General features: G+C 44.1%; 1 protein-coding gene and 1 long non-coding RNA gene across 3 annotated transcripts in view; one reads left to right on the top strand and one right to left on the bottom strand.

Moving 5' to 3' along the window:
• Positions 1-8,194, top strand: part of LOC147328576 (ras and Rab interactor 2-like) — a 38,495-nt gene extending 30,301 nt beyond the window's left edge. Inside the window, exons 9-13 of one of the 2 annotated variants that reach the window (XM_086297058.1) lie at positions 3,021-3,103; positions 3,201-3,426; positions 4,058-4,189; positions 6,745-6,908; positions 7,168-8,194. In XM_086297058.1, coding sequence (XP_086153184.1) covers positions 3,021-3,103; positions 3,201-3,426; positions 4,058-4,189; positions 6,745-6,908; positions 7,168-7,494 — 932 coding nt within the window. In that variant the 3' untranslated portion in view covers positions 7,495-8,194. Of the gene's footprint in view, positions 1-3,020; positions 3,104-3,200; positions 3,427-4,057; positions 4,190-6,744; positions 6,947-7,167 lie in introns of both variants that reach the window. The other variant, XM_086297059.1, reaches the window with a different exon arrangement.
• On the bottom strand, positions 2,296-16,241 carry LOC147328575 (uncharacterized). Its single transcript, XR_015129969.1, has 4 exons — positions 16,141-16,241; positions 7,360-7,632; positions 4,012-4,196; positions 2,296-3,548 (listed from the first exon to the last, which is right to left on the bottom strand). It is a non-coding gene; the product is annotated as an uncharacterized LOC147328575 (long non-coding RNA).
• Positions 16,242-16,580: the final 339 nt, after the last annotated feature.

The following is a 16,580-nucleotide window of genomic DNA, read 5'->3' as shown; positions in this document are numbered from 1 at the left end:
ATGTATCAGGATGAGTCTGGCTGCCTAAACTTAGCCCCACATCCACCTTACATGAGCCAAATGAGGTGTGTTGTGGGTTTTGGCCAAGTCTAACACCCATAATACTTGCTGTAACCCAGCTCAGGATGTCTGAGCCACATCCAGCCTGCTGGAACATTTGTGAGCACCAGAACTGAAACATAAATGAGTATAAAGTGGCTCAGATTAAGCCCTCGTTTGTCAGCTGTCAGAATAAAAAGTCTGAGCTGAGAGCCGACAGTCCGCCTGATGTCATGTTACACTCACACATAACTGTGAAAAAGGAGAAGTGGAGCTAAGGTGACCCTTCGAGCCTCTCGGGCGTGTTTACAGAAATACTGGGGAGTGCAGTTATGTTGCAGCAGAACAAAATGTTCTGTTGTGTTTATAATGAAAAGGAAAGCTTGAAGTGCAAAATTTGGAGTGATTTTAGAGAGTGCAACACTTGAAGTATTGTGAGTGGGAGAAGCAGAATGGTTAGCTTATAGGGAGGCTTTTGACTGGCAGCACACACCCCAATTCATAAGTAAACAGAGAATGTGAATGACGAAGAAAGGCGGGGTGTAAATCAGTAAATGAGATATTTATTATGCGCTTCTGGTGTTCCGTCAGATGTAGGAGTACGTGTTTGCCTCCCGATTTAATTGCTTTTGAGATAAAACCTAACAACAAATCAGAAAGTCAGAAAATGTAACGGTCGATCCTGAGGAGGCTCCGATCACGTCCTTGTGTGCACGTGAGGATCTAACAGAGTCGTCCAAGGCTTCCTTTTTATGGCTCTAGATTTATATCTGTAAGCATTTTGCAATAAAGGACTCGCCAAGCCCTTGTCTCAGGTGAGCCACAGCACTTGGCTCTCGTACAGAGTGAGCGGGATAATTGGGAGGTAGTCATCGTGTACTTCTGTGGCTCACAAAGAAAGCAAAACAGAATACCAATTCTTCATAAGAACAGGATTCCTGTGCGTGCATGCACTGTACTTTGTTCTGCGTAAATCATTGCATAAGTCTGGCATAAACAGCGCCCGGAGGCTGGGGTTGCCTGTGCTGCATGAATACTCGCTGTCAGTGAACAATAACACGCGATTGTGTGAAATGCAGCATGCTGGGCATAGTTGAGGAAATGGTTTGAAGCCCGGGTACGTGGGTCAGAGGTACAGACGGAGCCGTTGTATTTACACTCACGTACAATCTGCTTCCAGGTTGGTATATGACCGGAATGCTTAAAGCTCACACTCGAGGTCAGTCACTCTTTAACCTTATCAGAGCCATAAACATGCAATCTATCTGACACAACCTGATTTCAAGTGTTTGAATGTCAAACTCTAAAGTTTAGTTTATTTACTCATTTTGCGGCTTCAGCTTTGAAAGGCATGCGTTGATCCTTCTTCCAATTATTTACCTTTTTCTGCTTTTTAGTGTTAAGATAGCAAATGTTTCCCATTAGCCCACATGTTCATATAATCTGTTCTTACACATAAAAAGAGCCAAAAAACACTATACTGTAGCAAATAAAGAGATTATTCAACCAGCTTGAGCTTTTTTGTTATGTCCACTAATCAAAGTAAATCATGCTGCTGTGATTAGTGGAGATAATCACGCTTAAATCTGATTTGTTCTCCTGCTGCCGTTTAGGAGGCAACTTTGTGAGAGGAGCCTTGGCATTAGGGAGACATATCGGCGATAGCTTGACGTCCTCGTAAATGATTTCATCACAGGATGGATGGTAAAGGGCATCATGTGCCTGAGGGCCTTCTGTGCTGCCAGACATTGTGCATCCTTATACTCAAATTGCTTCCTGTTCATTGTCTTAAACGGCCTTCTGGCAGCATGATGGCGCGGTGGTTTGCGCTGTTGCCAAACCATCCCTGTGTTTTCCCCGTGTCTCCGTGGCTTCTCCTCTCACAGTCCCAAAGACATGCATGAAGTGGGGGGAGGTCAGTCTACTTGGTCTCTGATTTCGATTTGTTTTGCTGATGAGAGCAAACAGACTGGAATTCAAAAGTGTCTCCTAACCATAAAGTGGTTATGTGAGCCCCACAGAGATGCAGCTGGTAATATCTGAGGTAGGAGTATGTACTGTTTATAAGACTGGGGAAACCTGCAGTCAGCTGAGACTGAAGAAGTCAGTTGGATGAGTGACGAAACGTTTCTCCCACAAACTGCTACGTCCAGATGAACAGAATCAACTTTTGGTGAAGTAGGAGGGTGTTGTTGTTATTTTCTAATAAAGAAAACAACTGAAGAATAGAAACATCTGAAGCGTTGAGCTGACTGAGGTGAATTTCTTGGTATGGTCTCCGTTTTGACATGCAAATAACATGTAGTAGAAATGATTTTAAAAATGCAGATATTTTATTTTCCATGTGATTTCTTGAAATGCATTTATAGTGCACTGGGTCAAATTGCCATATTTCCAAAAAATACATTAAAAAAGAAATAATAAAAAGAAAAAGAAAGAAATACATTCAGGTACGACTAATTTTGGCAAATAAAGAAAACAAAAAGTCGGTTTGCCGACTGAATGCTCATGTTGAGCTTATTGTCAGTGATCTCTCACATGTCATCTGGGTTTAATTACTGATTAAAAGCATTAAGTCTTTAAAGATGACGCACTCTGATATTAGGGTGGATAATTTAAGCCTGATAACTTAATCTTAGCCTGACTTTAAGCCATATGTGAGGACGGAGTCCAGGACTGTGCAGCGTTAAATGTGAGAAAAGTCTGTGCAAGTTTCAGGGTTGATGAACATGACTTCAGCGTGCTGACTGCCATAAGCATGTGACGATGGTTTCGGGTTAACCAGTAAATCACCTCATTCGTTCCCAGGAACTGCAGTGTACATAAGAGTTACAGCAAATGTACAGTTTCAGTTTTATTTAACTTGTCATTGCACAACACACAGTGACACACTTTATTATTTGATTACTCAAAGAAATGATCGTTACATTACGTCTGGTGCTTAACCGGTTGTCTGTGTGTGGGTGTGTCCTCTTCCACAGACCAGGTGCTGGAGAAGGCCATGCACAAATGTGTCTTAAAACCTCTGAACAGCGTCATCGAGACGGCTTTGCATGACTTCCAGGTGAAGATCTTAGAAAAGTGTCTTGATAAATGAGGAGATAAGCAATGCTAAAGATGAAGCCCTGATATCAGTGATGCATTGTCTCTGTTCGCTGCAGGTGAGCAGTGGAGCTTTGCAGCAGCTGAGGGAGAACTTGGCGCTGGCTAAGACCAAAAAGCCCCAGGAGCTCGGGGTGGATGGTGCCGTGCCCCCTGACGCCGTGGCTATTGAGAAAATCCGGCAGAAGTTCCTGAACATGAGGAAGATGTATTCCCCCGAGAAGAAGGTGTCACTGCTGCTGCGAGTGTGTAAGCTCATTTACACCATCATGCAGGATAACTCAGGTATGGAAAAGTCCGTTTGTTCCCAGTTTGTCAGTTTCCTCTGATTGTTTACAGCTGTGATTTTTTTCCTTTTCCTTCCTCTGCCTGACCTGTGCGACTACCATCAAGGTTATTGTAGTTAACTGAAATGAAACCAAAAACTAAAATTAGATATAAAAAACATTGTTTTATTCTAAAATAAAAATGAAAAACCAGACTCTTGGAAAAAATTCAAACTAACAGAAATGATTTTGTAGTTTTAGAATGTATTCATTTGTGATAGTAGTTATCACAACTTGGCTGATGAAGCTTTGATGGGCGTGTTTGTTGAGAGTCTGGATGTCTAGACTGTGAGTCAACTGCTTCCAAAAGGAGTTTTCAAAAAGTAACACCTGTTCTGATTTTCCTAAATCACACCTCTTGACATACGCCCTCCATACAATTCCAATTAAAAATGACTAAACCTAACGTCAAAATTAATAAAAACGAAACTAAAATGAAACATTTTAACATTTTCAAATGAAAGCAGAACTGAGAACGATCTAACGAACTCCGGAAACGAACTGAAAACGATATAAAAGTGAAAAATAATTTGAAAATACAAACCTGCCACACCTACATCCCCCTCTGCTCTCCATCTGTTTCCTTCCAGGGAGGATGTACGGTGCCGATGACTTCCTGCCCATGCTCACTTATGTGGTGGCTCAGTGCAACATGCCACAGCTGGACACGGAGATCCAGTACATGATGGAGCTGCTGGATCCATCCCTGCTTCAAGGAGAGGGTAGGTCCTGTCGGTTACACAGGACATACACATTACAGCAGCACTTGTGCATCGGTTACAGACACAGTTACCATCTGAGAAATGTTCGCTCAACATTCGCAGAATTCTTTTCATGGTTTAGAAAAATAACTTCACGATATCTAATCATGATTCAGTTTAGCTGCATGTGAAAATAGTTAGAACAACAGTATGCCTTATACTTTAAAAGATCAATGTCTACAATACATTTAGGTACCAAACTAGTTTGCTAGGAAAAGATCATTGGGTCATAACAGAGCCTTTCCTACTGACGTGTAACATTGTTAAAGCAGGACTTTAAATAAAGCAGAGAGAGACTCTGAGGTCTGCTCACTGAAAACATCACCTCGTCTTAAAGTTTAGATGCTTCATTCTCCAGGTTGGGCGCACCAGTGTGCTGTGAGGCTAAAGAGGTCCACCCTGTTTTGTAACCTGGTCAGAGGAAGGTCTTGCCATTTTGACTGTGTGAGAACAGGAAGCTTCCAGTTTAATGGATGTACATACCCAAGATTATAGGTGGAAGTCACGTAGTGGAAGTTCAGACTGTGAGAGGAGTGGTTTCCTGCCACAGTCCGGTTGACAGTATTAGGATGTTGTATCAGGACTGATTGTGGAAAGGAATATTTTGCATAATCTGCCGCTGCTGCATGTAGCGATGAACCTGCCGAGTTTTATCTCCAAACTCTTTCCTTTAATAACTGTGCAGCTTTTACAGCATCTTATTACTCATTGTTATGGTTTTACAGCTTTGATGTTTTGATTCAGTATCGCTGCTCTTATCAGTTTTATTACCAGCAGCAACAAACTTGGAGCTGTTTTCTTTTGAAAAAAACATCCTACAGAAATACTGCTCATGAATAATTTAGTAGGTAATAAGTCAGAGAAACGGCAACGAGGAAGGGTCAGACTCCATATTAGCTGTCAGATCACTCAGGTTTTTTGTGGTGGGTGAAACGTTTTATGAGCAATGTTAATGACAGTAGATGACGAGCTCTCAGCTGTAGGATGTTACTCATTGTTTGTCTAAATAATGAATAATTGCCTGTATATGTGAGTGTGTGGCTGTCGGGGCCATGTGTACTTTTAGCTTGGTGACATCTATGTCATGTCAGAGTAAACGAAACCACAGAGAATAAACCAGGCGTGTATCACTACACCATCACATGTCTTTCATTCACGCCGGTAGCGTTCAGGAGTGGAGTTCAGTCTGCTCAGGGTCTCCAAGCCTTTGCCGGGTCGCCTGTTTAATTTAAACAAAAATCCGCCTGGTGGCACTTTTAGTGACGCTTTCTTGATGAATGTTTAGGAGGCTTCTGAAAGATGCTGCAGTGCGTCTGGTAGAATAAACATAAAAACACTCCCATATTCAGCTGGTAACAGCTGTACTGTACAACCATGACGCTAAGCTGAGAAACTAAAGAATTTAAAGATTCACTGAAATATTTTCCTCTCCATCACTGGCCCGGAGCGATGTTTTAAAAGCTGGTAAATTATAGAGCAATACACCTTCTGCTAACAATGAGTCATTAACCCTTCGGACCCGTGACCGGCTGAAAGAGAAACAAATGAGTTATGTTTTATAACTAAAACCATGTCACAGTGTGTTGTGTAACACTAGTGTTAGTTACTGTTCGCGGGAGTGAAAGAGTCGTGAATATCTACACGTTGCTGCTGGTTGGAAATGATGTGGGACACGTGGGCAGAGGTTTAATCATCACCAAAATCATCACTACTTGATGAGTTAGTTACAGATGTTTTGTTTTTAATGACTTTATTTTAATTGGTTCTTTTAGCTGTACAGCACTCTGCTCACCTGTTGTCTTTAAAATGCGCTTATGGAGAAATTGACTTGGCCTGCTGTGCTGCCCCCTAGTGGCCAGAAATCTACAGAAGTAGTTCCTTTTAAAGTTTGATTTTAAAAAAAACAAATGTGAGGTTTTCCTTATTTTAGCATTAATGTCTTTATTATGAAGCTTGGTATTTAGTGGAAACTAAAGACACAAAGTTCACTCGCAGGATGATGATAAATAGTAAAATAAATAAAGACTGAACTGCAAAGTGTCCCAACAGTTTCTGTCTAAAGTCATTTAACATATTTGTTTCTTCTTTTGAAAGCTTTGTCTTGCCTTCAGTAGAAGGTGTACGGTATCACTGAGGTCTTTTACAGTGATTCTCAGCTCCAGTTTTTATTGAAGGTTCTTTGAGAAAACTTGATAAATGCTTGCATAGGAAGGAAAAGTCCTCACAGCAAGGAAATTCCAGTCAGTGTTTTGATTTTTAATGGGCTGGAACCACTTCAAAAGGAAAAAATAAGAAGGTTTAATGTACCAAGAGTGAAATATTTTCCCATCAGCGCCAAGCTGTCTGGCACGTAAACTGAAAATGTTTAATAATCGGCTGTGTAGGTAAATATCTTTGACCCTTAAGCACCAAATCTGATTCATTTCTGCCAGAAAGGCGCAACTGTCTTCATTTTTCTTAATTATTTTTTAACTTCGGTTGGTTTCATTTCTTTTTGTATTTAATTTTTACCTCAGGCGGTTACTACCTGACCAGCGCCTACGGAGCCATGTCCCTCATCAAAAACTTCCAGGAGGAGCAGGCGGCCCGAGTGCTGAGCTCCGAGGCCAGGAACACGCTGCAACAGTGGCACCGCCGGCGGACCGCCCAGCGTTCAGTACCGTGTGTGGACGACTTTCAGGTATCACCTGACCTGAGCCGACCTTGACCATCCAGGCAGTGAGTCAAACTTGTACCAGTAAGAGTAAATCCAGCTTTGGACAGAGGCATGGAAGGTGCTGTGTCTCAACTGTACTAACATCACAGCATGTTGCTCCTGATAACATTACTGCATGTAAAATCTTTGCCACTGCATGTGGGTTTCCTGCCTGCTCACCTCCTCAGAAATGCCCCTTTCGTTCATTTTACAGTTTTCTAAAATTGAACTCTTTTCTCTCTAGAACTATCTCCGAGTCGCGCTGCAAGAGCCGGGGGTGGGCTGCACGGCCAAAACGCTGGTCGTCCACCCGTACACCACCACAGAAGAGGTCTGCTCGCTGTGCGCCCAGAAGTTCAGGCTCTCCGACCCTGAGAACTACGCTCTGTTTCTGGTCAACGAGGAAACCAGCCAGCAGCTCACCCCAGACACTCACCCTCAGCGAATCAAAGCCGAGCTCCACAGCCGGCCGCGCGCTCAGGTCTTCCACTTCGTCTACAGGAGGGTGCACAACCTGAACCTCTGCGTCCCCAGCGTCGTGCAAAATGGAAACTGTCCTCAGGTTGAATAGCAGAGGGAGACAAGCTCCGCCTCTGGTGCTTGTTGATGTTTTGTGGAGAGGGTTGAAGTTGCACGTTGGCAAGTTGATGCAGATATGAAATAAGGGTGTCTTTGATTAGCAAATGATTTTTTTTAATTAGGTTGAACTCTGGAAAAAGACAAAGAAGGGGAAATTCAGCAGCCTGTATCTGCTTTGGTTATAAAGGAGTTTAGCATGTGTTACGTGGGTGGAAATGAAATGTTTGGCCATGATGGACACGTATACCATCCTCAAATAAATGACTAACTTTTGCCTTAACTACTGCTCCCTCGGTGCCTTTAAAAGGAATTGATTATACTGTTTGCCACTGACAGCATTCAACCCAGATTAAAACTCCACTCTAAACATTAATTTAAAAAGAGAAATGAGCTTTTGTAAAGTGTATGATTGTTCTGTTTTTATTGTTCTGCAGTTGCTGGACAACTGCAGTTGGTATTTGTGTGTAGAAATATTTTTATATCCAAATATTTTTTATCCCTTAAGTGACAAAGATTTGTATTCTGAATTACTGTTTCTGTACTGGACTCAATACTGGACTTTATTTATGCCAGATATTTCTCCAAAGTCGACTTAAATCAGCACTGTTTCTATTGTATGTTATTAAAAAAAAAAAAGCTGAATATGTAAATTTATAAAATACACTTTAAACGAGGCCACTTGATGACTCCTGTATTTATGTATGTTTTTCTGAAAAGTCACAATTCAGTAGCACGGCAACAGGAAGAGAACAATGGATGATTTTGCTGCATTTATGAGACAAAATCACACACCTGCAAAATGCACCATTAGTCACCTCCTGAGGGTTTAAACATGAGTATCAGCCTGCAGCGGTGAGCAGCTTTATTTTCTACACTCAACGTGTCTGAGATGAGTTACACAAAGCCTCACATATTGGACAGCTGAAGTAAAACATGGTGCATTATGCCAAACCATTTCAAAAACCATTAATTTGGTAAATTTCTCAAACTCAGAAAACACGAGTCTGTGTGTATACGTGTGTGTGTGTATATATATATATATATATATATATATATATATATATAATTTATTAGGGGTGCAACAACACACAAAATTCACGGTTCGGTTCGATACTTTGGTGTCACGGTTCGATATTTTTTCGATACAAAAAAAATGTTCATGCCTTTTTAATTTGTCATTTATTACATTTTCACGGCACATTCTGCACCACATCTCTGTGCGTTCATCATTTGTTTGAAGCCAGCTCACCTCCTGCAACTACTTTTCCGAGAATACGTGCTTCTTTTGTGGTTCGGACTCCTTCTGACATTTCTTTGGAGGTGGAGGAACATCACAGTAATTGCTTAAAGGAGCTTGCTTCTTCGACATCTTTAAGAGTTCTAAACAAATGTCTGTCCTCCTCCTGAAAATCTTATGTATGCAAACACGCGTTGCAACTTCTTATCTTGTGCCCGTTTTTTATTTTGACAGCGAATGCGCACCTGCGGACCACTTATGTGCAGCCCTGGTTATTTCGCTTGTCGTATTGCAGCCACAGAAATTCTTTTGTCCATGAAACCATAAAGCTGCACTTTCTTTTTGCCTTATAGTCTGATTTGTCATAACTTTTCCGTTTTGTGGTAAGTTTTTCTTTGGCTGTCACTTCTTCACCCTGACCTGTCTTATTTGGCTCAGCAGAACTAAAATATTGTGGCGAGCTCAGACAAGGAGGAGACGGAGGTACCGTTTGGTCTTGCTTCCCGTGAGCTAGCCAGGGAGCACAGCCGTTTATTGACATCTGCAGAAGGACACTGTCGCTAGCTAACTGCTCAGCGCAGCAACCGCACAGCAGCAACAACACACAGGGCGCCCTCTGACCCCGGAAGGACACACCGTCGCAGCGAGAGGGCGTCACCCGTCACTATGGCAACATAAACAAAACATAACTGTACAAACAGAACCCCGAACAGCCCTGATCCGCTACAATATATATCCTGCTGCTTTTACACACGCACTCACATAATGCTCAGCGATTCTCTGCACGATCAACCTCTCACATGTTTAAGCTTGCTGCGGGAGATTTCACTTGTCATGTTTGCATAGTAAGCTAACGATTGATAAGACAACGTCAGAGGAATTGGTGCGCAAATTATCATCACTCACCAATCAGTGCTGTCGCTCTCTATACACAGTTCGCGCGATTGCAAAGTGAAAGCAAAAAAACAAGCGCAAATTCAAACGCGATTTCAATATGTCACATATTGGCAGTGGCTCACCGATGCCAATGACATAATTACCCAGCTACATTTCCGAAAGAATGCAAAAGCATTGACATAGATTTTTCCTTCCTACAATAGCCCGACGGGCAGGGTAGCCCGCAGGGTAGCCCATCTGAAAAAAATCGCTAGCCCCAGGACGTCGGGCTAGCGATTTTCCGAGCCCTGTATCTGATTGAGGAATCACTCATCTTTGGAAAAGAGAGTTTATTACAGAGAAATGCCTCTTTCCAAAATAAAAGCTATACTATCCGCTTCTTCTGGGCTATATTCTCAGCAGCATAAGGAGAATCATGTGCTAACAGCTGTCTAAATGACTCGGCTAAAGTTAGTAGCATGCTTGTTGTTTTTGTCTTTGCACTAGGATGATGTAAATGTGCAGTCATATTCGTTGTGTTCCCACTAGTGCTTTCAGGTTAATCTCGTTGAAATGACCTTAACGCCACAACACGGCATATCTCCGTTAACGAGCTACCGCCGATCGCTCCGTGCATGGGGCTAGACGGCCAACACGTTAACGAGCTAACTGCGCTAACACACTAGTTCCCACCTATGTAATTGAGCATTGCATGGCACATCCAACATACTGTTTTACTTTAGTCCATGACTCGCTTACCTTCAGGGTCATACATCACATGAAAACCAAAATAATTCCAAACGCCAGATCTGAATGAGAGTGGGGGAGGTCCATGTTGCAAGGAGAGCTTAACTTCTGTCTTGCTAGCTTGCCCTGCGCTCTTCCTTCTGACTATGCTGTCTGTGTGGAGCGCTCAGTGGATCTGCGCTGGACAGTGCAGCCTAGGCGGAGTAGTCGAACGCAGATTCACTGAGCGCTCAACACAGACAGCATCGTCAGAAGGAAAGTTGATAAAATAAATTACAAATGTTGTATTGTTCGATACATATGCGTACCGAACCGAAAGCATTGTATCGAACGGTTCAATATCGATACGAATATCGTTGCACCCCTAATATATATATATAAACACCCAGCACGCCCCTGCGGGCGGTTTATCCTTCAAGCTCGGGTCCTCTACCAGAGGCCTGGGAGCTTGAGGGTCCTGCGCAGTATCTTAGCTGTTCCCAGGACTGCGCTCTTCTGGACAGAGATCTCCGATGTTGTTCCCGGGATCTGCTGGAGCCACTCGCCTAGCTTGGGAGTCACCGCACCTAGTGCTCCGATTACCACGGGGGCCACCTTTACCTTCACTCTCCACATCCTCTCGAGCTCTTCTCTGAGCCCTTGGTATTTCTCCAGCTTCTCGTGTTCCTTCTTCCTGATATTGCTGTCATTCGGAATCGCTACATCGATCACTACGGCCGTCTTCTTCTGTTTGTCTACCACCACTATGTCCGGTTGGTTAGCTACCACCATTTTGTCCGTCTGTATCTGGAAGTCCCACAGGATCTTAGCTCGGTCATTCTCCACCACCCTTGGGGGCATCTCCCATTTTGACCTCGGGACTTCCAGGTTATACTCGGCACAGATGTTCCTGTACACTATGCCGGCCACTTGGTTATGGCGTTCCATGTATGCCTTGCCTGCTAGCATCTTGCACCCTGCTGTTATGTGCTGGATTGTCTCTGGGGCATCTTTACACAGCCTGCACCTGGGGTCTTGCCTGGTGTGATAGACCCCAGCCTCTATGGATCTTGTGCTCAGAGCTTGTTCTTGTGCTGCCATGATTAGTGCCTCTGTGCTGTCTTTCAGTCCAGCTTTGTCCAGCCACTGGTAGGATTTCTGGATATCAGCCACCTCCTCTATCTGCCGGTGGTACATACCGTGCAGGGGCCTGTCCTTCCATGATGGTTCCTCGTCTCCCTCCTCTTTCTTGGGTTTCTGCTGCCTGAGGTATTCACTGAGCACTCGGTCAGTTGGGGCCATCTTCCCAATGTATTCTTGGATGTTCCTTGTCTCATCCTGGACTGTGGTGCTGACACTCACCAGTCCCCGGCCCCCTTCCTTCCGCTTAGCGTACAGCCTCAGGGTGCTGGACTTGGGGTGAAACCCTCCATGCATGGTAAGGAGCTTTCTTGTCTTTATGTCAGTGGCTTCTATCTCCTCCTTTGGCCAGCCTATTACCCCAGCAGGGTACCTGATCACGGGCAGGGCGTACGTGTTGATGGCCCGGATCTTGTTCTTTCCATTCAACTGACTCCTCAGGACTTGCCTGACCCTCTGCAGGTACTTGGTGGTTGCAGCCTTTCTAGCGGCCTCTTCATGGTTCCCATTTGCCTGCGGGATCCCCAGGTACTTGTAACTGTCCTCTATGTCTGCAATGTTGCCTTCTGGTAGTTCAATCCCCTCAGTTCTGACTACCTTCCCTCTCTTTGATACCATCCGACTACACTTCTCCAGTCCGAACGACATTCCAATGTCATTGCTGTATAGCCTGGTAGTGTGGATCAGTGAATCGATGTCTCGTTCACTTTTGGCATACAGCTTGATGTCATCCATGTACAGGAGGTGGCTGACAACTGCTCCGTTCCGTAGTCAGTATCCGTAGCCAGTCTTGTTAATGATCTCACTGAGGGGGTTCAGGCCTATGCAGAGCAGCAGTGGGGATAGAGCATCTCCTTGGTAGATCCCGCACTTGATGGTGACTTGTGCTATGGGCTTGGAGTTGGCCTCTAGTGTTGTACGCCACATCCCCATTGAGTTCCTGATGAAGGCTCTTAGGGTCCCATTGATCTTGTACAATTCTAGGCATTCCAGTATCCAGCTGTGGGGCATTGAGTCATAGGCCTTCTTGTAATCAATCCAGGCAGTGCACAGGTTGGTCAGTCTGGTCTTGCAGTCTCGGCTGATTGTTCTGTCTACCAGTAGCTGGTGTTTTGCGCCTCTGGTATTCTTGCCAATTCCTTTCTGTGTCCCGCTCATGTATTGACCCATGTGCCTGTTCATCTTAGCCGATATGATGCCTGACAGGAGCTTCCATGTAGTACTGAGGCAGGTTATTGGTCGGTAGTTGGAGGGGACCGGTCCCTTCTTGGGGTCCTTGGGGATCATGACCGTCCGGCCTTCAGTTAGCCATTCCGGGTGTCTCTCATTAACTAGCAGCTGGTTCATTTGTGCTGCCAGACGCTCGTGGAGTGCAGTCAGCTTCTTTAGCCAGTAGGCGTGAACCATGTCGGGCCCTGGTGCTGTCCAACTCTTCATACTGGAGACCCTTTCTTGGATATCTGCCACTGTTATGGTTACTGGACCCTGTTCAGGGAGGTCGCTGTGGTCTGCCCTCAGATCCTCTAGCCACTGAGCATTGCCGTTATGGGTTGCATCCTTCTCCCATATGCTCTTCCAGTATTGCTCCGTCTCCAGCCTTGGTGGTGCTGTTCTCTTATTGTTCCCTTGCCACTGAGAGTACACCTTTGCTGGTTCTGTGGAGAACAGCTGGTTTATTCTCCTGCCTTCTATCTCTCTGGTGTACCTCCTCAAGCGGCTGGCCAAGGCTGTGAGTCTTTGCTTGGCAGTTTCCAAGGCCTCAGGTATGGACAGCTTGCTGTATTTCTTAGGCACCTTATTTGTCGCACCTTTCTGCAACTCCGTTAGTTGGCTAACCTCCCTCCGTGCTACTTTGATCTTGCCCTCTAGCCTCCTTCTCCATGGAGGGTACTGCCCCTTGTCGCTGTTCAACTTGTAGCCAAGCATCTCACTGATCACTGCTGCCGTATTGTAGATCAGCTTGTTAGTGTCGGTAATCGTGGCTGTAGGTATTGTCCGTAGTGCTGCATTAACATAATCTAGCAGACCTTCTGAGGGTACTTCACGTAATCTTGGTAACCGGCTACGGGGGATCCAGGTTTCAAGCTTGGCCATGATCCTATTTTTCAGGTCAGTTCCTCTCGCACTCAACGATCCTTCTCCTATCGCACTTGGGGCTATGTACCCAATCTCGGGTGGGGGTGATGATATCTCCCCCCTGACCTGACATACATACATATATATATATATATATATATATATGTGTGTATATATGTGTGTATATATGTATATATGGTAAATGGCCTGCATTTGTATAGCGCTTTTCTAGTCCCTAAGGACCCCAAAGCGCTTCACACTACATTCAGTCATTCACCCATTCACACACACATTCACACACTGGCGATGGCAAGCTACATTGTAGCCACAGCTGCCCTGGGGCACACTGACAGAGGCGAGGCTGCCGGACACTGGCGCCACCGGGCCCTCTGACCACCACCAGTAGGCAAACATGGGGTTGACATATATTTTTCCTTCCTACAATAGCCCGACGGGCAGGGCAGAGATAGATTTTGGTACCCCGACTGGAAAAATCGCTAGCTCCGGGACGTCGGGCTAGCGATATTGCAAGCCCTGTATCTGATTGAGGAATCACTCATCTTTGGAAAAGAGAGTTTATTACAGAGAAATGTCTCTTTCCAAAATAAAAGCTATACTATCCGCTTCTTCTGAGCTATATTCTCAGCAGCATATTAAACAGCTGTCTAAATGACTCGGCTAAAGTTAGTAGCATGCTTGCTTGTTTTTTTTCTGCTTCCACTTGTCTTTGCACTAGGATGATGTCGACGTAAATGTGCAGTCATATTCGTTGTGTTCCCGCTAGTGCTTTCAGGTTAATCTCGTTGAAATGACCTTAACGCCACAACACGGCAAATCTCCGTTAACGAGCTACCGCCGATCGCCCGTGCATGGGGCTAGACGGCCAACACGTTAACGAGCTAACTGCGCTAACACACTAGTTCCCACCCATGTAATTGAGCATTGCATGGCACATCCAACATACTGTTTTACTTTAGTCCATGACTCGCTTACCTTCAGGGTCATACGTCACATGAAAACCTAAATAATTACAAACGCCAGATCTGAATGAGAGTGGGGGAGGTCCATGTTACAAGGAGAGCTTAACTTCTGTCTCGCTAGCTTGCCCTGCGCTCTTCCTTCTGACTATGCTGTCTGTGTGGAGCGCTCAGTGGATCTGCGCTCGACAGTGCAGCCTAGGCGGAGTAGTCGAACGCAGATTCACTGAGCGCTCCACACAGACAGCATCGTCAGAAGGAAAGTTGATAAAATAAATTACAAATGTTGTATTGTTCGATACATATGCGTACCGAACCGAAAGCACTGTATCGAACGGTTCAATATCGATACGAATATCGTTGCACCCCTAATATATATTTTTTTCTTTTTTTTTACACAACTTATACAGCGATACATTGGTGGACTCTGACCACACAGTGAAACTTATGCAAAACAACCACCTTTTGAATGAGTCTACATCATTCGCAAATTCAGCCAAATCTGTTAATTTATGCAGCAGCACAGCAGCCAATCAAAGGACTGCACGGCAAGTAATGCACCAAGTTTAACTTCCACACCAAGTTTACTCTCAAATAAAATAGAATAAACAGGTTCCTAAAACAAAAACAAGGTGAAGGTTTGCAGCACTCAGCCATGCCTCTGTGTGCTGGGACAGTCAGCGTGGTTACACCCCTAAATTTAAGCATCATCATGGCATCAGTTAAAAATAAACTTCCAACTTTCCCCATGTGGGACAATGAAAGGATTATTCTATTCTAAATCCACCCCACTACAGTTGTTATGACGCAAGAAAATAAAGAGTTCAAAAGTATTTCTTTTATTTGGAAAAATATCAGGATTCTGTCACCTTTCAAGCCTGTTTCAAGTGGACTGTTATGAATCTTCCTTTCATTCGATTTTCTGTTGGGTTGTTTTGTTAGCAGCGTCAGGCTCCACGCTGACCCTCTGACCTCTGTGTTTGCCATTTGAACCATGCCTGAACAACAAAGTTAATGTACTCACAATAGTGTATGCCAAAGTGTGGTACATAATGTACTGTAACAAAGTGAAAAGCTTCCTGGAACTGATAGTGAGACATTAGGCTTCAAGCTAATGGAGTTGTTCTCCGGTCTTTGTCCCCGGTTCATTGTGACTCCTGCCTGTCTCTTTGGAACATGGGTTCAACTAAAGATCTTCAAAGCCACAAGTGTGGCCTTTGCAATAAATATAGGAAAGCAAAGGTGGATTTAGAGGGTGAGGCAAAAAAACAAAAAAACAAAGACAGATTGTGGGTTTTGTCTATTTGATCAGGAGAAGGGATCAAATAAAGGTTAGGTGAGTTGACTGCTATGTGTAGTTCAAAGCTATTTAGCAAAGATTAAAGACGGTATGTGTTTAGACCAATACTGACTCCAAACAAGCAGTTTAGGTACAAGTGAAGGTGTCAGGTTTATGTTGAGGCCAGAAGATTAAAGTGTATGGTTTTGTGCCATACCAGAAAACAAAGTCTTACAAGGCTGTAATTAATATAATGAAGTCCCTGTATGTAGCATGCTTATTGCTCTTAAAGGACACTGTAAGAAGCCCGCCTCATGCACTACCTACCTTTCAGAGAGAGCACACACACACATCAGGAAATCCCAACTTAACTCTATGTTTGTGTCAGCAGAGACTGCCCCTCTGTGGCACTTACAGGGCAATACAGGCGCCTCCAGGTAGCCTTCAAAATTTGGTTTAGATTATCCCTAAATAAAACCTTCCCCCCTACGATTTTTATACCCAAAGAAGATGGAATTCAGTTTTCATTATATAGCCTTAAGTCACAACAAGAGATGCTCCAAGACACTTTATATTGTAAAGATCCTACAATAATACAAAGAAAACAGAGAAAGCCCCGACAATTAGATGACGCCCTGTGAGCAAGCACTTTGGTAGGGAGCCCAACAAGGGACATTGGAGGAAAGAAAATTGAAAAAAAAAAGTACGTCTTGTTTTCCCCCAATCTCCATTACCTTGCTCCGTACTTTGGCAACAGTGGGAAGGAA

This window comes from Aulonocara sp. 'chitande type north' Nkhata Bay, linkage group LG6, assembly GCF_057382095.1.
Source record: "Aulonocara sp. 'chitande type north' Nkhata Bay isolate Kocher_YH1m ecotype deep benthic linkage group LG6, A_spYH_male_GT1.1, whole genome shotgun sequence".
NCBI lineage: Eukaryota > Metazoa > Chordata > Actinopteri > Cichliformes > Cichlidae > Aulonocara > Aulonocara sp. 'chitande type north' Nkhata Bay.
This window is presented reverse-complemented; position numbering and strand designations above follow the sequence as displayed.